Source organism: Coturnix japonica, chromosome 8 (genome assembly GCF_054131305.1).
Source record: "Coturnix japonica strain WE chromosome 8, WE-NBRP24, whole genome shotgun sequence".
Lineage (NCBI taxonomy): Eukaryota > Metazoa > Chordata > Aves > Galliformes > Phasianidae > Coturnix > Coturnix japonica.
The window spans coordinates 28,855,360-28,876,560 of NC_140670.1; the positions used below are offsets into that span (position 1 = coordinate 28,855,360).

Sequence of the window (21,201 nt, forward strand, 5' to 3'; positions counted from 1 at the left end):
AGTTACTGTAACCATTAGGTCTGGGTTCTGAGAGAGCAGTTCAGAGCCTAGCTCTTTTCATAAGGCTTTTGGCCATTTCCTCTTTCCAGTTGCATCGCTTGATCTGCTTGGAATTTCACCTGATATTTTTCTGTCCTCCTTCTGCAGATCTGCTCAACAGTTCTTTCTGATTTGGTGATATTAGTTGGTTCACACTCTGCCTTTTTCTCTGACACACTCTTCTCATACAGGCAGTCTGTGCTGTTCAGTGCGTGCTTTCCATAATAAATGGATGAGTGAACTCCAGTGATGACCTTTTCTTCCTGCTGTGGGAAAATGCTTCATGCTTGTTTTTGACATGGTTTTGTTTGTTAATAAACCATTCTTGTACACAAAGACCTTCCTCCTTCTCTTTAGGGATTCCTGCATAAAAGCCTTTCAAGGGAGAAACCTTGATAGATGCTTTCTAGAAGTTCTCCTGTATCATGGCAACTGAATATTCTTGCATGCTTGCTTACTGTGAGGCACTTCTGCTTATGAAAGCTGCATTGAAACTTTTCCCAGCATGTGACATTTGTTAACGTGCCAGCTTACTGTTGTCAGGTAAATTAAGGTTGTCAGGTAATAAGTCTGATATCTAGTTTTCTTTCCACACGTTTTTTATAGCTTCCGTATAGATTACGCTCATCCAGGCACTCCATCCAGTTGCTGCTTAGGCAACTGCTAACATTTTGTTTCTTTGCCTTTTTTAAAAGAATACATAAAGTGCTTATGGACTGTTCTTCTTGTGCATGTTGAGACATTTAATGATGCAGCTGTCTTGTGGACAGACAGTAAGAGAGAGAGTCCTCGTTGGGCTGCAGTCAGAATCAAAGAGCTGACTGAAATGGCCTAAGAAGGTCTTTTTAAGCCAGTTATTGTTAATGAACTATCATTTGATTACATTCAGGTATAGTTCTGTGTAGTCCTCCAGCTGAGTCATCTAACACTGTAACAGTAACTGTCTTCATTACTAATTCGTGTATCAATCTTTGTCACTTTGAAACTTTATCAGTAACAATTGTATAAATATTTAAGTGCTGGACCATTATCTCCATACTCAGTAGGAGAATTGGGCAGTGCAGGCTGGATGAAATGCTTTTCTTCCAAACCTCATTTGTGTCAGCAAGATCAGGAGGACTTGTTGCTCTGATTTCTTCCCTTTTTCCTTTCCCTATCTCTGCCACCTGGACAAGAAAGATCAGAAAATTTATTTTGAACTCCTGGATAATTAGATTCCTTTATAGGATTGTCCTGTTCAGCATCTTATTGACTAATACTGTAAACTTCAAATACTTTCTTAAGAGTTAAAGTTGTTGCCAGTCTGCTATTAAGCTGTCAGTAAGCCCAAAACCCATATTCACTTGGTCTTGGACATAGATCCTTATGTGTATTGCAAGATCTACTTAGTGCAAGAATGCTGGAGTAGTCTAAAATGACCTTGAAATAACCTGAAACTGACTACAGGGATGTTGTTAATTTAGCATTGGAAACCGCCAAGTTGCTGTGACAAGGGATGGGATTTAATTTACTCTAAATCTTTCTGCTGTTATTTCTGACCTAACACAGGAGAATTTGCAGGGAAGCAATCCTGTGAGAAACCAACTCATATTGTCCTTTTTAATTCTTTGAAGAATTTATATTTATATATATTTATAGAATATTGGTAATGTTTTGTCATCCAAATAATTTATGTATGTACTAAATAACCATTCAGATTCCTTTGGCAGAAATTCCAATACGTGACTAGAACTTATTTCTTGTCAGTGGTGAAAGTAGATGCTGCTTCCAGCACTGAAGTGGTAATTGTAGCCTGGAATCAAATTTGTAGTTGAGATTCACTGATCTGCTTTAGCAATTTTGATTTCCTTCACTTTGTTAGTATAACTTTTGGCTTCTGATTACTGAAGTTACTACAAGTACTACTGTATGTTAGCAGAGGAGTATTTCTTTTCTTTCTTTTAGTGGTGGATGCTCCTATGTAAGTGTTGTAATCAGTTTTGATTAGAGACCAGTTAATCAAACATTGATTAGAATATGCTCAGAATTAATGGCGTATATTGAACTATAACCAGTGCTAGACGTCTTAGTGCCAGACAAATTCCACTTAACTCCACCTTGCAATCACACATTTCTCTATCTCATAGTTAAAATGCAGTTTAATGTATGCACACGTATCAGTTTGTTTTTCTTATGTGGGTCGATTAAGACCTGAGTAAAACGTTACACTCAACTTTCCTTAAGACACTGTAAGCAAAAAGGAAGTGAAATACTTTCCTTCCTATAACCAGGAATGGAAAGCCCTTTTGTTGCCATGCCACTGAGACCTGTGGTTTAGCATCAGAAATGTCTTCAGTGCTGCAGTCTCCAATTTAATCCAATCAACAACTTAAAATGTTTTCTTGGCTTTCATCTAATCTTCAACAATCAGATAGAAAGCGATACCATAGTATTTTTTGTTGTTAGAATCAAAGTACTTGCAAGAAGTGCCATTTGTAGTAAAATTATGCACAGTTTAAGACTAATTACTGCTAAAAGGCACTTGGGGAAACTAAATGCTAGGCTGTCTGGGAAACGTTAGTAAGTTAAACAGCATGGTGTGCTGGCAGTAAAGCAAAAGCAGAGCTCAATTCCCGTTTCAGTGAGGAATGAGAGGTGACAGCCTACATTAGATACAGTGCCTTACATCAGTTGTTGCTGCCAGCTCTGCCATAGTTTGTAATATGGTTTAAACAGAAAGACAACAAAAACAAACCATGGGATCTTGGTGGATGACCTAACAAATTCAGCTTATGGAAGGACATGTAGCCAAAGCATTCTTCTGTGCGTATGGTATGTCTGACATGGGACATATTGTAAGCCCTCTTATTAAATGAGAAGTTCTACAGAACTACCTTTCCATACTGTAGAAGCACTACTCTTATCTGGGCGTTATTGGCAATTACACTGAGTTTCTGTGGTTGTTGCTGAAGCTTTTACTCGGGGGCATTTTTTAAGCACATACCTTGGTTCTTGACTGATTTCTTTTGGCCTGCCAGGGAACTCCTGTTGTTTTTCTTTTTTAACGTACTTTGGCTGTGGCTGTAATACAAATGGAGCTTTGAAATGAATGCCAGGATAACCACGTCCTTCTTAAAAAATGCACTCAAAGGTAGCAGAACTCACTGGGCTGTGTTGAATTCTTGTTTGCTGCTTTTAAGGCAATATGAAATACCTTTTCCTTTAGTTTATTTTATCTTGTTTGTAATGGTGTCTTTCTGACTATTTTGCTTGAGATATAGATGGTTTCCTTTCTTTAAAAATCTTTTGTTTCCTGACATACTGATCTATCCATAGGTTTGAATTGTGTGGTTAAACTTCCATAACAGGGAATAAATGAGAGTACGGCGTTCAGTGAGAATGTCCGGATGCTGTTTCTACCCTTGTGTTAAACTTGGACTGAACTGGATTTGCAGAAACCTGATTGTTCTGCCTACTAGAAAACAATCTAAAAAACCTAGAGCTACTTTACAGATAAAACTATAATAAACTTCTATTTATTACTTTCACCTTATTCCGTGGTTATGTGGCGTCAAGCTGGATGCAGGGGTGGTTGCTGTCAGCCATGTTGCTTGTATGTGCACTAAACAGCTCTTTCAGCACCTGCTGAATAGGATAACTTTCTTGCTGGCATCTACTCTCATTCTCACATCCTTATCTTTTATCCATTGACCATCAATAGTGCAGTTAACTCATTTTTTAGGGGGCTGTGCTTGTGTGCCAGTGTGAAAAAACATGGTCTAATCTCATAGCATCCCCTGTTAGAGCAGGGTGACATCCTGAACCACCTCTGCGATCCTCCAGAGGTTATGGTTTTGGTTCTGTGTTCAGGAAGCAGTGCAGAAATGCTCTGCTTGGAAGTCGGCATAACTGAACAATTGGTGCATGACTTCATATCCTCCTTCCTCAGTTGTCATAGCACATCTGTACTTTTGGGAAACTGTAATTTATAAAAGCATAGTGCTCCTTGCATTACAGACTGGTATTATTCCAAAGATAATGATACACAATTGAAACAGTGGGTTGTCATAATGCACAATTATTTTCTTCAGATGAACAAACTGTTGCTGAAACACATCATCTGCTTTGGGCAGAGACATTAAAGATTGAAATGCTGTTATTCGAAAGATGCTTTTAACTTTGAAGCTTTGATTCTAAGCTGAAAGTACATCGAGAACTCTGAGTTTACTGTAACTTAACACATTTTCCTGGATTTTCTTTTTTAAGAACTCAGAGGCTTAAATTGGATGTAGAATTTACTGTACAATGAAAGTAGACTTGACACAGTGTATATGGAACGTGGGTGACACAGTGTATATGGAATATGGGTGATACAATGTATATGGAACATGGATATATTTCAAAGCATAGTACCATGAACTGTCAGTTGTGGAAGCATATTGGTCTATGGCAGCAGGCTTTTAATGCTTGCATAGGACCTCTCTGCTTAAGCTCAGGTGGGAGTAGTAGTCTGTCTTCTGTGTTTCTGCATAAGAGAAGGTATGAAGGGAAAACTGTAGCTTGCTGCCTGGTGAGATCCAACTGTTCATTTCTAGTTGTGCTGCTACTTGGGATGTTGGGGATGCCCATCATCCTAGAGGTAATTTTACCTTTGATTGATGTCTATGGAAAAAGTTTCTCTGATTCATTGATAGCAACCATGCTACCTCTTTGGTAGAATAAATAATCTTTTCCAGGTGGTGATTTGTTCTTGTCATGTGTAGTAGCAAAACGTGGCAGCAGCAAATCATCATTCACTGGATTCTTCTGGTCAAATAACTCCTGGCAGGCAGTTTTACTACTACGAGGAAAAATCTGACAGATTAGTTGAAGTAAATGACTTTACAATAAGCCTTTACTAATCTTTCTCCAGATTTACCGTGGTGGTTACTTTTAATTCGTCAGAAAGCGTTGATTGGCAAACTTCCAGGAGACCACGAGGTGTACAAAATAACAAAGGTTGCAGTGATTCCGCTTTCTGAAACAGAACCTCAGGATCTGGAATTGGAGGTATGAATATCTTCAATAAACTATGACATTTTTTTCTTCTGACCATGTTTTAAGAATGAAGGTGCCAGGATTTTCAGTAAAGCCCATCGCTTTACAGTGATGCACACTGACTGTGACCGTGCATCTACTAGATGTTTCTGTATGTAGAAACCTGTATAAACATTTAGATTTGCAGTGCCTGCTCCAGTGCCTTCAACTCAGTTACTCCTCAGATCATCTGAATATCCATAGGTTTTCATGTGTGTGCCTTTTGCAAGGAGAAGATGTTTTGTTTTGCTTTTCTGAATTTTAATTAAAATTCCTTTGGATTTTATTGTGAGTATTTTTATATTGATTTTAATTCAATACCATTATTGCTTAGCTTTGTAAAAAGCACCATTTTGGAATAAACAAGCCAGAGAAGATTACGCAATCCCCAGATGACTCAAAATTTCTGCTGAAGACTCTTACACAAATTAAATCAAATGTATCTGCTCCAAATAAAAAGAAGGTAAGGCTTTTTACTGATTTATTTTAGTATTATTATTTTTCCTTCCAAAATGTTTATTTGGTTACTCAGAGGTTATGATGGATGGATAATCAAGTAGTAAGTAGTAGTAAGACCTGGAAAGAGAACCAGTAGGACTAGGATGTATACCTACCCTGTCTTGAGTTTGACTTCATTTTTTATTGCTTCACTTTTGCTCTTCTATTTTTATATTTTGTAAGCATGCAGTTGCTGAGCATTTCCTAATGAAATGTTGTCTTGCCAAGACTTGTTTCTAGTGGGTTTGCAGCTTTTGCAAGTTGCGCTGCGTGAATATCTACTATCATAGAGCTGGACAAACTTTGGCATGCAGTTTCTCAGAGAATCTCGTACTATCTTGAAGAAAAAGAAAAGACACAACAAATGAAACACTTCTGACACTGAGGTTTGGATTTGTAAAATCTACAGAATTTTAGGATTAGAACAGGTAGATGCAGTCATTGGTTTAGTTTAGAAACTCTTCAGGTGGGAAATGATTGCTTTAATGTCAGCTCAATATTTTTGAGCCTGATTGCTCTAGATGTCCTTGATAAGAAAGTGCTTCTATGATGCATTATATTTCTGAAGAGTCCTATGCTTGTGCTGATCTCTGCTAGGAGTTTTAAGATCCCATTTGTCAATGATAAAATGTTTTACAAGTTCAGAAATGGTGTCTTGCAAGTGTGGCTAGGATCTTTTTTTGATAAGACATACAGCCATTACTTTCCTTTCAGATTAAAGAAAGCAAAGAGAAAGAAAGGTTGGAGAAGAGGTTATTGGAGGAATTATTCAAAATGTTCATGGATTCAGATTCGTTTTACTACAGCCTTACCTATGATCTAACAAATTCTGTGCAGAGACAGAGCGCATGTGAGAAAACCGACTTGCCACTCTGGCGAAAAGTAAGTGTTCTTGCTTATCAAAACTTGACTCCTCACTCCATCTGGTAGTATAGTCTGCAGTAACTGAAGATCTTGCCCTGTTACTGGGTTCAATGCATGAGAATGAAGTATGAGTTTCCAGCAGCATGCTTTGAATTGAGCTGTTACATTCAAAAGTAGCAAATGCTGAACTTGTCTGTGCAGTTGTAGTCAGTAACATTGGTGTCTTTGCTAGGAGTATTTCTGAATACTTCTGTTGCAAAAAATGCCTCTTTGTTTTAAACAGGTTGATGACAGATTCTTTTGGAACAAACACATGATCGAAGATCTTATCATCACTGATGTGAGTTATTTCTAGCAAAAGCTGTGTTTTATAAGTACTAGTTTTAAAAATAATTTCAGTTGCAATTTTTATTTAAGGCCACGTAGTAGTTGACTTAAAAACATGCTTTGACAGGTCATGATCGGGGCTGCACCTTCTGCAGCTGACTTACAAGGCAGCTGATGCTCCCTTTTTCACCCAGCCAAACTTTCAGTTAGCCCATGTTCACTGCTAGTTAAAAAAATAAACTCACCTTAGGTGGCTTATTTTAATAAAGCTATGCAGAATAACCAGTGATATGCCAGTTTATGCTGATTTGTGGAAGTAAACTTCAGATCTATTCTAAAGTTTTTCTTATTTAAATGATGGAATGATTTTTGTCTTCTGGAGTGGAGAATACTGCTTTTCTCCTTGAACAGAATAGCTGATCAGCATAAGAGTAGTGTGGAACAAGTTATTTTGAACTTCTTTTCAGAGCAGATAAAGCTAATGAGGCTTCCTGGCTAATGAACAGAATCGAAGAAACATACAGTAACTACTTACAGTTGGACTAGATGATCTTGTAGGTCCTTTCCAACCTTGTGATTCTGAGATTCTATACTTATTTCTTTTTCTTCAGCATGTGATCTCCTTGATAAGTTAGTGAACTGTAACTACTATGTACATTTGAGGTTAGGCCAAGTAATAGGTTCTTTTAAAGATGATGGCAGACACTGTACTTTGTGTCTTGTATCTGTTAATGAATTTCTGCTTTGCCTTTTTCTATCTTGCATAATTTCCACAGGAGGAAAAAAACTCTTTAAGTTGCTTTCTGTATCTAATTCCTAATTTAAAAGCCATCCAACTAACAGGGAAAAATGCTGATACCTTTTACAGAAATAAGACAAGGGTATTGCAAAAGCTACTTTAAAACTTGAAAGCAATGTGAAGCAGCTGTTTATAAATGAGAAATGGGAGAAATAATGGAGATGACAATGTAAAACCATCAGGAATGTAATGGCTGTTTTTTTTTTGTTGTTGTAACCTTCAGAATTCTGAAGTGGACTTCTGGATTATGCCCATCATACAAGGATTTGTGCAAATTGAAGAACTTGTTGTCAACTACAGTGAGTCTTCTGATGATGAGAAGAGCAGTCCTGAAACGCCTCCTCAGGAATCAACTTGTGTAGATGACATTCATCCAACGTTCCTGGTGGTACTTATTTCACGACGGAGTCGGCACAGAGCTGGTAAAGAAATGTACCATTATAGGAGAGCAGTTACTAAATCTAAGCTTCAGAAGTCTGCTCTTATGCATCAAATGTGTTCTTGAGAGTGATAGTTTTGAGAAGAATTTCCATCTCGATAAAGAATGCTTAAATTTGGAACTTACAAGAGAAACTCTTACCATTGATCATTTGTTTTGCCTGCGGTTCCTTTATTTTTTATCTTTAGAGTTTGGGAAGGAAAAAAACCAATCAGTAATGTAGGATTTAACCATTTTAATGCTTAAGATGTGAATTGATTGTTATTCTTGTTCTTCCTAGGAATGCGATATAAGCGACGAGGTGTTGATAAAAACGGAAATGTGGCAAACTATGTTGAGACAGAGCAACTGATTCATGTTCATAACCATACTCTTTCATTTGTACAAACAAGAGGTTCTGTGCCTGTTTTCTGGAGCCAGGTTGGATATAGATATAACCCACGGCCCCGCTTGGACAAGAGTGAGTTTTTAAGTGGAATAATTCAAGATCAGAATTTTTTCCACACCACCCTGCTCTTAACTCAATGTAAAAGAAAACAAACATGAAGAATGATTTTTTTCAAATGAAATATAGTAGTAGAACAGCAATGTTGGAGCTGATAGAGCTCATGACGGACTGTAAAAGTAAGTTTGTAGAATGTATTGTGCTGTTTTTAAGCAAGGGTATCTTTGAGCATAGATTTGAGTACGAATACTTCAAGCAGAACTTACTGCTGAACAGACTGTTCTTGTCTAACACTGCTCTGCCTTGTAGGTGAAAGTGAAACAGTGTCCTGTTTTCGTGCACATTTTGAAGAACAGCTGAAAAATTACAAAAAGCAGGTAGGTGCTATGTGGTGAAATAGCTCAGAAATTTTTTTGCATGCTTTTTTGTGATTATTGGGATGATGCTACATATAATCATATCTCAGTTTAGTGTCACCTGAGAAATGTAGTAACTTGCAAAGATGTTTAAACCCTACTTTTGTATGCATGTCCTTAGCATTTTATAGCTCTTTATTCAGCAAACATCTAGAACTTATTTGATCTCAAATACAGCTTATCAAAGACAATACCTTATAAAAAGGTAACCTGCAAATTTTTTTTTGACTCAAATACTACTTAATACATGATATCAGTCACATTGCAGAGGGTAATAAGTGTTAAATCTATATTTCTGAACAGGTCATTATTAATTTGGTGGATCAGACAGGCAGAGAGAAGATTATTGGAGATGCTTACCTTAAACAAGTTCTTATGTACAATAATGCAAACTTGACCTATGTTTCATTTGACTTCCATGAGCACTGGTAAGAAATATGTTTAAAAGATTGCTTTGCATGTTTTTTTATGTAACAAAGAACAAAAAGGAGGAGAAAAACCATTATTTGTCTTCTGTGTGAAGCACCTCCTTTTGAATAGGAAGAATATCTTTTGTAAAGCGATATAAAAAGTTGAAGGTGGGATGAACAAGCATTACTTTCCGTAGATTTTTGTCTCTGATCTTTGTTAAATATGCACTGTTGTTATTATTAACGTTGTTATGCTTTATTAAGCAAAGGTTTCTTTACATGCTGTGAGTTGGTGGCTGACCTGCTTTTCTAACAGTTGAGCATTCTGCATGTGATTCATTGCTATTAAGTATTTTTCTTCCAGAGGAACCCACTGCGTGTTTATAGAATTCTAATGATGTTCCATAATAAAATACATCAAATTTTACTTTAATGCGGTATAAATAGCTGCTGTTTTCATGATTCTACTCTGATGTTGGCATGGTCTGTGGCATGCCCAGGCATGTGAACTGGCACACAAACATGTATTTTCCCTGCTTTCCTTAAGCAGGCTGCAGTGGTGAAGTTTTCTTAGATACTATAAGGGATGGATTTGGCCTGGAAAATCATTATTGACCTAGTATGACACTACAAGATATTATCTGAATGTCAGGAAAAGGGAAAGCCCTCCAAGTACTTAAGGTCTTTAAGGTAACATTTTTATCTGTAGAACATCCTGAACTGATACTTAGCAATGAGCTTTCATTTCTGTTTGCTCACTTTTCTTCCAAGAACTGTAGTAATGAGTACTGTTTTTCCCATGGCATAAGTGAATAGGGTACAGTACTGAAAACACAATTCTTGGCAAAGGTTGTCAGAGGGTGTGTCTGCAGGTGTGACTGTTATAGGATGGCTGGAAAAGCAGTACAGGCTATCCCAACTTCAAATCCTTTTTTGTTGACTCTGCCATAAATATTACAGAATGGCACCCATGACAGAATAGCTGCACACTTGTTTTTCCTTATAGATTCAGCGTTCCTGAATGTTGATTCTTTAGAATGTAAATATCAATGTCTTGCTTTGGTTTTTGATATTGAACTGTTCAAAGTGTTCTGAATTAGGTTTACTGTTTAGTTTGTCAGATTGCCTAACTCTCCCACTTAGCTAAATCCTTAACATCATTTATTTTCTGTTACTTGCAATGCCAAACAAAATCACTACTTCAGTTTGAATTAACTGCTATAAAATTCTGTATTTTAGCCGAGGAATGAAGTTTGAAAATGTTCAAACACTGACCGATGCCATTCATGACATTATTCTTGACATGAAGTGGTGCTGGTAGGTACTTAACTGTTTTCAGGCTCATATTAAGTACTTCCAGGGGAAAAAAAAAAGTGCCTTGAATTTGTTGTAACTGTATGTTTTGTGGTGCCAAATTTGTGCATTGGTCTGTATTCAGTGTTCAGAAGCATTACTTTTCTATGCACCTAAGAGCAAAAATTCTCAGGTACTGTTTTCTCCTCGAGGTTTACTGCCTTAAATGTTTTTAAGGTTGCTTACATTTGTGGGAAAACACTCTATATTTGACCCATTAATCCTAGAGCTACAGCTCTACTATTGTAAACAATGTCTTCTCAAGTAAGTGAGAACAATGGTAGTTAATACTGAGCATCACATGGTGTGATGATGAGTGAAATCAAACCGTATTCCATGTGTAAAATGTTCTGTGTCTGTAGGGGCTGATAAACTACACTGCTTTCACTCGATTTTTATTTTTTTTTTTTATCTCGAAAGGGTTGATCAAGCTGGTGTGATTTGTAAACAGGAAGGAATTTTTCGAGTTAACTGCATGGACTGTCTGGATCGTACCAATGTAGTGCAGGCTGCTATTGCCAGAGTGGTCATGGAACAGCAGGCATGTATAAGTAATGTCATTGTTAAAGTATTGAGTTCTTCGAAGTTTTACTACTATTCACAGGGAAATCACGCCTACTTATGTGACCTATTGTAGGGTGCTTGCTTTAGCAGGGGGCTTGGACTTGATCTCTTGAGGTCCCTTCCAACCCCTCCAGTTCTGTGAAGTCTTTGTTACTGAATAATGCTAAATTAACATCTGCTGGAAAGGGTTTTTGCAAACTGCTTAGAGAGCCATGAAGCTGCTAACATAACTCAAAATTGTTTGAAAACAGTAATGCAAACATTTTCTTCAGAGAGAAAGGGACTGACCACATCTTGATGATTCTTTTGTTTGGATTTAGTCATTTCAGTTTCAAATGTGCAGTAACATAAAGTTGTTTTTGTTAAAAAACAGTCTCCTAAATGAGATGTTTAAGGACTAGAACTCAAGTAGAGGTTGGATGCTAATATTAGCCACCATGAAATGTAGTATGGTATAGCATGCAAGGACATGCCTCTTCTCTTCTGTGTAGAAGAACAGCTAGTTCATGATGTTAGTGTCCCAGGCAGTTTGATTCTCTGCTCTCTCCAGGATGCAATAATACTTGGAACATAGAAGCTTCCATTATTTCCCCAACCTAAAATGAACAAATCCGGCTATACTTGAAGCGAGGGATAGAAGGTGTGGTGAGCCTTTCATAAGGATTGAAGATTGAATGGCTTTAACCCTTTTGTCTGGCAGTTGCTGTTTGCGGGTCATAAACAGGTTTCTGTGTACATTACCAGTGCAAATTCAAAGGATGTCTTTCTAAATAGAGGATTTCACGGAATGCAGAGATCTTTTTCTTTTTAATAATTATTATAACATTAACTATGATGTGCTCTGTCCTTCTCAAATTACAGCCAAAGCACTTTCCAATTAATTCAAAACACTGGGAGTTGATTGACATGAAGTAGAATATTTAGAATTACACACGTCTTTCCTTTACATTTTCTAGGAACTGTAGGATTAGCTTTATGTCAACTGGGAACTTAATAGGGTTTGCAAAGTAAAAGAATAACCTTGTATTAGTTTTCGCCTAAGCTGCAAACATACTTGAGCATTTTTAATTACAACTTGTAAATAGAGGTTTGACAGGTTATTACTACAGTGATAACCTAAAATTCATTGTCTGCTGCAGTTACATATAATATTATTTTCAGAATAGAAAACTCTACAGCTTTACCAATTTAATATGTGGAGAAAAACACTTCAGTTTTTATTATAGCTGAGACTTATCTGGGAAAACCTGTAAGTACTGGGCATTCTGAAGAGGAATATGTCAGGCCTTCAGTATCAGTGTTGAGCACTAACAGTCCAGAATGCACAAGCCTTTATTATAAACACAACATACCAAGTTGCTATTAAAGTTCTCTTCTGGGGAAGGAGTGAGACTGAAGATGGGGTGACTACACTGGCTTTAGTGTCTATGAGAAAAAGATCCAATCTTCATGGCATGCTTCTTTTCTTGCAACTGGAAAGAGATTCTACTTTATTTCCAGACCTTTGACATTATGAGTACCTTTGCAATAAAAGTAATTAGCTTGTTTAGCCTGTTAGAACTTTAATGTGGGTAACAGGTCACGTACTCTCGATATTTTCCATAAGAATTTCTCTGTATCCTGAGTAATCTTCTTGTCTTTCTTCATGAACAGGGGATTAATCTGAGAAATCAGCAGACTGGGCTTCTTATTCAAACCATATAAAATTTAGTATTAAAATGCTTAAGTGTTTTCTTTCTTTATTCAAGCTCTTATACTGTGAATGAGTTAATCTAGAGCCTTATATTAACAAGTATGTTAAATTCCAGCTCAAAAAACTGGGTGTGATGCCACCAGAACAGCCTTTGCCAGTGAAATGCAATAGAATCTACCAGATAATATGGGCAAACAATGGAGATGCCATAAGCCGGCAGTATGCTGGCACAGCAGCCTTGAAGGTAAAGGGTCAAGTGTTACCTATTTTGTTATTGAGCAGTGTGCTACGTTGTAGATTTTACCTCCAATGGAAAACTGTCTTATGGAAGGTGAATTAGCCACCTACTCTGTTTTCCTGGTGGAGACTGTGGCCTTTTAACAGAAGGACACTTTGTACTAAAACTGAGGAGGCCTTGAGTGTCTAGATGTCTTGTGGAACTGCTGGCTCTAGTTAACTGTGTTCTATTAGTTTCATCCCTTGGTGCATTGCTCTTAGGTGAGAAGTATTATTATTATTATAATAATGCTTCTATGTAAGCAGAGATAGAGTATGTTTAAGCTCAGCTGAGGTACTTCAAAAACACTCTGAAGGACTTAATACTGGGCTAAGTAGATAGCAGGGTAATACTAATTTAGTTATTGTTTCACAGGTTTACTTAATTAGCTGCAGTACAACCTAACAAGATGAGAATTGGGCATGAAGTCCCTTCCTGTCCACTCCTTCTGCTTTTAGTGGTCTTTGAAAAAAACATAGACATAGGACTGAAGCTACTTCCTGTGTGTTCTGGTGGAACAGTTCCTGGTATCTGATTCTGGAGAAGATCTATTCAGGAGGAGTGCTTTAAGCTTAATAATTGGTTTTTAAATCTCTCTACTAAACTCTGATTTACACCAGTCTTTTAACTGCAATCAAAAACAACCCAACACACTTGTCTTATTAATAGTGTTTGGCTTTAACTCTGGAACACAGAACTTGATTTGTATACATAAATTTTTAGCTTTTCTGATTAGTTTTTCATTATGATTATACACAGAATTATATTTGTTGAAAGTGTAAGGCTCTCTGAAGAGTCAAATCCACGAGAAATATTTTGCTTTTCTAAGAACATTTGTTTTCAACTTGTATGTAGAAATAGTGATTTGAACATTACTTCTGAGCTGTCATTTGTTCATAAAGCTTTTCTGCTAAGACTGCTGCTTCCAAGCTGTGTGTGTGCATGACTTGCATGTTCTTGTAACTTGAAGGGTGACTTCACAAGGACTGGTGAAAGAAAGCTGGCAGGAGTAATGAAGGATGGAGTAAATTCTGCAAACAGATATTACTTGAATCGTTTCAGGGATGCTTATAGGCAAGCAGTCATAGGTAAGGATAAAACTTCTTCAGTTAAGCTAAATTATTGTGCTTAAGACTGTTCAGAATTACCTTGGCTTTATCTTTGTCTGCTTTTTCTATGTACCTCTGGTGTGTGTGTATATTATCTCACTCATTTCTGTGCAGTGGACACCAAATGAAATAAGCATTTGGACATTAAACACAACTCAGTTCAGTGGAATTATATATAGGATAAATCACTACAGAGTTTGTTCCTAACTTAAATTTAGCATTAATTCTCTTGTGACATCTCTTAGACAAAGGAAGGTTCATGTTTATGTAGGAAAGCTTTCATAGTTATAGATACTTGAAAAATGGTTAGTTAATCTTTCTGAACAGAATGTTGCCAGAATTGAGAACACTATAGGTATAATTTTGTCTTCTGTCAGCAAAAAAGGTTACAGTTCGCTATTTTAAGAACCACTTGAGGAACTGACAAAGCATTTCACAGACTACTGTTGTGCATCACTTAACTGTTGGCACCTTCTTATCGATATCTTGTGTCGTTAAATCTAGACTTGATGCAGGGTATCCCTGTAACAGAGGATCTCTACTCCATATTTACAAAAGAGAAAGAGCATGAAGCCCTACACAAAGAGAATCTGAGAAGCCATCAGGAATTGATTAGTCAGCTGTTGCAGAGCTACATGAAAATGCTTTTACCAGATGATGAAAAATTCCATGGAGGATGGGCACTTATTGATTGTGACCCAAGGTTTGTTGAATAAACTGACCAGTCGTAACTGACCAGCTGCTATTACATCTTCTGTTAATTACTTCTGACAAGTTGTATAACTTTGATAGCTAGTATGTTAAACAAATACAGGTGTTCAGCTGTGAACTATGGTTGAGTAGCTGGAATTGTAAAGGTCTTACAAACGTTGTGTTTTATCTCAGGTGCCATAAAAATGGTGGGTTCACCCTTAGTTCCAGAAGGGGCTCTTTGATATGTATTTCCTTATTGTTTTGTAGAGGAACTTGACTTCAAAGCCATATTGGATCAAGTTAAATTCTTGTGTAATGAGTGGGTAGTAGGAAAGCCTAGGTGGCTCTTCATGGTGATAGTGAGCATAAATTCTAATTTCATTGATTAGTCTCCTTATCAAGGTCAGAGTATGCTAATATATAATAGATAAACAATGGTTAGATCTTCTGCAAACTAAACAGTAACATCTGAAATAGCAAAGATGCACATAGACTCATCACTTGGATTGTCTGAATTCTTTTTCTCTTAATCTGTTAGCATTTTAGGAGCTTGTGAGAGTTTATTTTTTGGACCTGGTACTGACCTATTTGAGCTACTATATACTTCCAGGTATAAGGGGTCATTGTCAAAGAAGGTCCCTGAAAAATGCTGTAGATTTGTTACAGCTGTGAGAAGAAAATGATTGCTTTTTCTTTTTCTCCTTCCTCAGTCTCATTGATGCTACTCATAAAGATGTGGATGTTTTGCTGTTACTTTCTAATTCTGCCTACTACGTGGCCTAGTAAGTTACCAGCTTCTCTTACTTTGTGTAGCTTACTTTTACTAGCTTTATTTCAGATTATTAAGTTTTTAACTCTGATTCTTTTTTCTAGTTATGATGATGAAATTGACAAGGTGAATCAGTACCAAAGACTAAGCCTTGAAGCACTGGAAAAAATAGAAATAGGTAAGAATACAATAATGCACATATTTCTTGAATGCTTTTAACAATAGCTTGCCCAGTGAATGCATCTGTAGTCTGCTCTGAATAGAAACAGCAAGCCTTCACATGTTGCATCCTCTGTAGTGTGTCCTAGACAATTGCTGTCTTGCTGATAAGACACCAGAGTTCTTTCACAATCTTGTCTTCTGGTCCTGCTTGAAATGGAAGCTTTGATCACTGGAAGGGCTCCAAAGCAACAACAAAACTGCATTCTCAAACTCTTCCAAAAATACCAAAGCACCAAAACCATCAATTCATCAAATCAAAATGAATCTCTCCTCAAATGTCAGTAACAGATTAATCAAATTCTGTAATCAGTTACAGGTATGTGTATTTGGCGGACCTCTTTATTTCATCCAAATACAGCAGTTGTTTCTCAGTTGTGTTTTAGATCTGTTTCGTAGCTTTTTAAAGTTTGTTCTTCTTTAGTAAGGTCTGATAAAGAATATGCTATTTTGGAATTGTTTTATGTTGATTAACTTCTATTGTTGCCCCTTCCTCTGTTAATTAAGTTAAATAATACATTGCAGAATGCCTCATGATTTTATCACCTCCTTGCTGTAACTCTAACTATGCATTTACAGTTCCTAAAGAAAAAAGTCTGCCTCAATTGTGGTTTTCCACAATACAGGAAACACCTTGATTTACCAATTAAAGTTGAATCAGCAGGATCTAATACCTTACTAAAAACGCATAATAACTCCAGCTGTTCAGTGATATAGATAACTTTGAAGTGCATTGAAAAGTTGAAGTACTTGGTTTAAATCATGAAACTTATATTACTGGTGAATACATAACTTCCTCTCTTTAATCTTCTCAGAAACATTTCCTAGGACACAGGATGTAATAGATTTTTTTCTCTTATCTGAGAGGATAGTCTATAATGAACAGTCAGGCTGGATTATGTGTGCATATGTCCAGTTGCTCTTCGAAAGTAATTGGTAACTTAGTTATTGTGGAAAACCTTTCATTTAAAATGCCTATATTATTTAAAGACATTACAAAGCTGTTTTCTTACTTGTTTAGGTATAGTCTCCACAATATCTTTTTCATTATTCCATGTTTCTTCTCAGGGCCTGAGCCTACTCTCTTTGGCAAACCCAAGTTCTCATGCATGAGGCTACACTACAAGTACAAGGACATGAGTGGATATTTTCACACCCTTCGAGCTGTGGTACGCAACCCAGATGAGGATGGAAAAGGTTTGTTTCTTGTATAAAAGCTTTATATATGAAAGCATATTAGTTATACCAGCTTTCCTCTAGAAAACCTTTTCCGTAGCTGTTACAATCTCTTATAGTGTATAACTTTTAATATAACTAACTCTTCTGCTGCGGGGTTGGGGTAGAAACCTATATATCCTGTGTGTACACTGAACTTTCACTGTTCTAACAGAGAAAAATAAGCTTCAGATATGGTTTTAAAGCAATACTTCCGTCTAGAATGAAGACATCCAATTTTGGAGTAATGACGGTGTAGACATGAAGATAGAACAGACTTCATATTGGCTCCTAATGAGATAAGAAATTGGTTTAGTTAGTGAAAGCAACATCTAGAAATGTTCTTGCTTCTTGTTTAACTGAATAAAAAAACACTAATAGGGAAAGCCATCACTCTTTACCTGGAGCACTAAGTTTAATCAAGAAGGTTTTAGAATAAATGTAATTGTAGGTGTTCCTTCTGCAAATGTATCATGGCAGTGATTCACTTACACCCGCCACCCAGTATCCAGGGCTTAAGGAGTGTCTGTTGTTTCCTTAAGCTTATTTATAAGCTTTAAATCAGTTGCCACTTGAGTGTAACTACTCTAAAGAATAGGGGGAAAAAAAACCAACCTTAATTAAGTTACCAAAAAAAAAAGTCCAATTTTAGATGTCGGGATGTTGAGATGTCAAGTTTTTAAGTCTGACAGGCTGCTAATTGGATTTCAGACACTCTTCAGTGCATTGCAGAAATGCTGCGCATCACGAAGCAAGCAATGGGATTAGATGTGCCTATTATTGAGAAAAAGCTAGAGAGGTGAGTGCTTTAATCATGCAAATCTTTGTTCCAGATTTGCTGTCTTCTCAGTTGGTAGCAGTACACGGTAATGCGCGATACCTAAAAGAAACAATCCTGTTTCTGGCAACTGTGCTAGAAATTAATTTGTTATGGATGCCATTCTGTCACACCTTTCTTTGTTTTGGTTGTTTTTAATTTGATGAACTTATATGGGTATGGTTTATGTGCAGATCTCTATGGAAATAGACTGGAAAACAGTGAATACTTGGTGTTTATAGATGAAATTCTCTTTGTTGGACATTAGAGATTGATTTTTCTTCCAGGAAGAGCAGCAAACCTCACGAAGACATCATTGGCATTCGCACTCAGAACAGAGGGTCCTTGGCACAAGGCAAGAATTACTTACTCAGCAAGTTTTCATCTCTCAATCAAAAAGTGAAACAAACCAAATCCAACGTAAACATCAGCAATCTTCGCAAATTAGGCAGCTTCGCCAAGCCTGAAGTGAAAGTTAATTTTTTAAAACCTAATTTGAAAGTTAATCTTTGGAAATCAGACAGTAGCCTTGAAACTTTAGAGAATCCAGCAGTAGATACTAAAGTCCATGCTGAATCTGATACAGAAATGTCAGATAATGATTCTTTCCACTCAGATGATTTTCTGACTAATTCTAAATCTGATGAGGACAACCAGTTAACTGACTCTCTAGAGAACATAGGGCAGATAGATTATGTGCTGCCTAGTTGTGGTATCATTGCCTCAGCTCCACGGCTGGGCAGTCGGTCTCAATCTATAAGCAGCACTGATATGAACATCAGCATTCATGTTCCGTCTGAGATTCACGTCACTCAGGCTAACCAGTCTGACTGTGAAGACGTACCTGTACCTTCTGCTGACAATGCGGAGATGGAATTTGCTAAACCTATCGATGTGTACTGCCAGAGGTTTGTACAGGATGCTCAGAATAAAATGTCAGATGCTTTGGAGGCAGAGACTTGCTCTGAGGAGCCACATCATACAATAAATGAAACCAGCAATAACATGTGTAAAAAAGCAGAAAACAAGACTGAAGCTATCAGAGGCATTCCTTCCAGGCCATCCAAGCTGGACGTACAATCTTCGGAGCCAAATCCTCAGCTCTTAGCTGTTGATGGGACTGACTTTACTAAATCTCACAGAAGCCCAGGATCTGCTTCTGGTATCCTTGAGACGGGACTCCACACAACTCCTTCCCCAGCTGACAGTAGCAGCAGCAGAGCTGTATCTCCTTTTGCTAAAATCCGCAGTTCCATGGTCCAGGTTGCTAACATCACACAAGCAGGATTGACTCAAGGGATTAATTTTGCTGTGGCAAAGGTCCAGAAGAGCCCTGCAGAATCAGAAGCTCTAAATGAAATCAAACAAAAAGAACTGAAAGAAATGTTTACACAGTGCCAGACACGGATAATTCAAATTTAGTTGTTAATGGAGTGTTTTTCTTATTGTGGCTTTTAATATACCAATACTTCAACGACAACAAAAAGAACCTTAAAAGAACCCTCTATTTGAGTTCACTGTAGCATTAACTGCTAATGAATAATGGGATCAAAAATATGGATTACTTGTTTACAGTAAGTGCGAGAGATGTAAATGAATTTGGTTCTGGCTTCAGAATTCCCTTGGGCAGCTGAGACAAAAGAAGTGTAAATCATGTTTGAACAGGTAGGTTAGACACTGGGACTTAGTGAGCATGCTGTTTATCTTAAATTTGTTGCACAGGTGTTTTTTTGGGATTAATTTTGTAGCTCTTCTGACTTAAGTAGAGAATATTTATACTTAAATGGTTATTATACTGCACTTCTGTGACCTTACTTACCTTGCACTGCACCAGCAAAATAACTTCTTAATAGTAGATTACATGTTATTTATTTTTGGACTAGTATTTTTACTTGTTTCCATTGAAGTTTTAGATGCAATTTTCTATGAATTGTGCCTCTACAATGGGAATTGATGTGCTTTCTTTTGGTATTTAATTACGTTAACCAGAAATTAAGACTTCTTGCTGTTCTTTTCTTTCCACACTACCTGGGCCACTTTCAGTAAAGATATGATATCCCGATACAATATGAAATACCCACAATCCTGCAGTGCAAATTTATCTTGTAGATTTGAGGTGAAGGGAAATGAGGTGTGAATGCTCTAATATTTTTTTTTCTCTAGACTGAAGCTGTTCTGTGCCCTTCTAAACGGTGGCAATATGCTCAAATTTTGAGCTAGTGTAACACAAGACCAGCCAGATACCTGACCTTCAAGCATTGTGACCACCCCCCCTCTCGTGCTGTCACTTTCCTAGTATATCCTAACTGCCCAGATGCAAAGATCTAACTAGCTTGTAAAACAGAAGGCAAGTGTAGCATTTCATAAAGTCAGTGTTGACATCAGAGCATAGCTGTCTTTATCTGATCAAAACCAAATCCATTACCAGCTCAAGCTTTGCGTACTTGCAGAATAAGGCTAACCTTACACTCATGCTGGGAACCAGGTTTAAAAAACCAAACAAACAGCACATGTATGTGGTGTCAAAAGATGATTCTCTTCCAGAAATGCCTTGCACTGCCATTCTAGTGTAGGACATTATCCAAAAGCAGATGTTGCTACGCTGTGGTTTGTAACTCTACCTACTCTAACTCTACTTACTCTAACCACTGTTATAGAGCCAGTGCCTCTGTTCTAGTACATGTACTGTAGATAGGCTGCACGTGGTGTTTTTAAAAGTAGTGTCATGGGTAGGCAAGTACAGTGTCTTAGGACTTGTTTATCTGAAATCATTGTCTAATCTTCATCTAATCCTGATAGTCTGAAACCTTATTTATTTATTTTACTGAAGTGATGTGGGTTTGGGATTTTTTGAGTGTCTATACTTGTGGCTCTATTTAAAATTAAACTACTGCTGTATTTTAATGTAAGCAATATATATATATATGAGATATTTTAATAAAAAAATAGAAGAAAAAATGCTTTCTGGCATGTTATCAAGGTATATGCTGCTATAGAAGTCTGGAATTTTAAGTTTCCAAGTAGGGGGGAGGCTGCTTTGACTAACCATATCTTGGCTCATCTAAATGCTTTGTAGACAGGAACAGGAAGCTATGAAACATGTCACTGCAAAGCATGGAGCCAAAACAGGGTTTTTCTCCATGTTTCCTTCAAATCTTTGTCAAACTACAGAGTGAGCAGCACTCCCTTTGGTGTACATA

The 21,201-nt window shown here is 37.1% G+C and overlaps 1 protein-coding gene across 5 annotated transcripts in view; it reads left to right on the plus strand.

Moving 5' to 3' along the window:
* Positions 1 to 21,039, plus strand: part of INPP5F (inositol polyphosphate-5-phosphatase F) — a 33,556-nt gene extending 12,517 nt beyond the window's left edge. Inside the window, exons 3-20 of one of the 5 annotated variants that reach the window (XM_015867402.3) lie at positions 4,931 to 5,067; positions 5,429 to 5,557; positions 6,307 to 6,474; positions 6,740 to 6,796; positions 7,806 to 8,004; positions 8,302 to 8,481; positions 8,776 to 8,843; positions 9,186 to 9,310; positions 10,532 to 10,609; positions 11,066 to 11,186; positions 13,018 to 13,146; positions 14,150 to 14,267; positions 14,793 to 14,991; positions 15,692 to 15,763; positions 15,855 to 15,928; positions 17,038 to 17,166; positions 17,896 to 17,983; positions 18,289 to 21,039. In XM_015867402.3, coding sequence (XP_015722888.2) covers positions 4,931 to 5,067; positions 5,429 to 5,557; positions 6,307 to 6,474; positions 6,740 to 6,796; positions 7,806 to 8,004; positions 8,302 to 8,481; positions 8,776 to 8,843; positions 9,186 to 9,310; positions 10,532 to 10,609; positions 11,066 to 11,186; positions 13,018 to 13,146; positions 14,150 to 14,267; positions 14,793 to 14,991; positions 15,692 to 15,763; positions 15,855 to 15,928; positions 17,038 to 17,166; positions 17,896 to 17,983; positions 18,289 to 19,423 — 3,206 coding nt within the window. In that variant the 3' untranslated portion in view covers positions 19,424 to 21,039. The remainder of the gene's footprint in view (positions 1 to 4,930; positions 5,068 to 5,428; positions 5,558 to 6,306; positions 6,475 to 6,739; positions 6,797 to 7,805; positions 8,005 to 8,301; positions 8,482 to 8,775; positions 8,844 to 9,185; positions 9,311 to 10,531; positions 10,610 to 11,065; positions 11,187 to 13,017; positions 13,147 to 14,149; positions 14,268 to 14,792; positions 14,992 to 15,691; positions 15,764 to 15,854; positions 15,929 to 17,037; positions 17,167 to 17,895; positions 17,984 to 18,288) is intronic. The other 4 variants (XM_015867404.3, XM_085554829.1, XM_085554830.1 and 1 more) reach the window with 4 other exon arrangements.
* Positions 21,040 to 21,201: the final 162 nt, after the last annotated feature.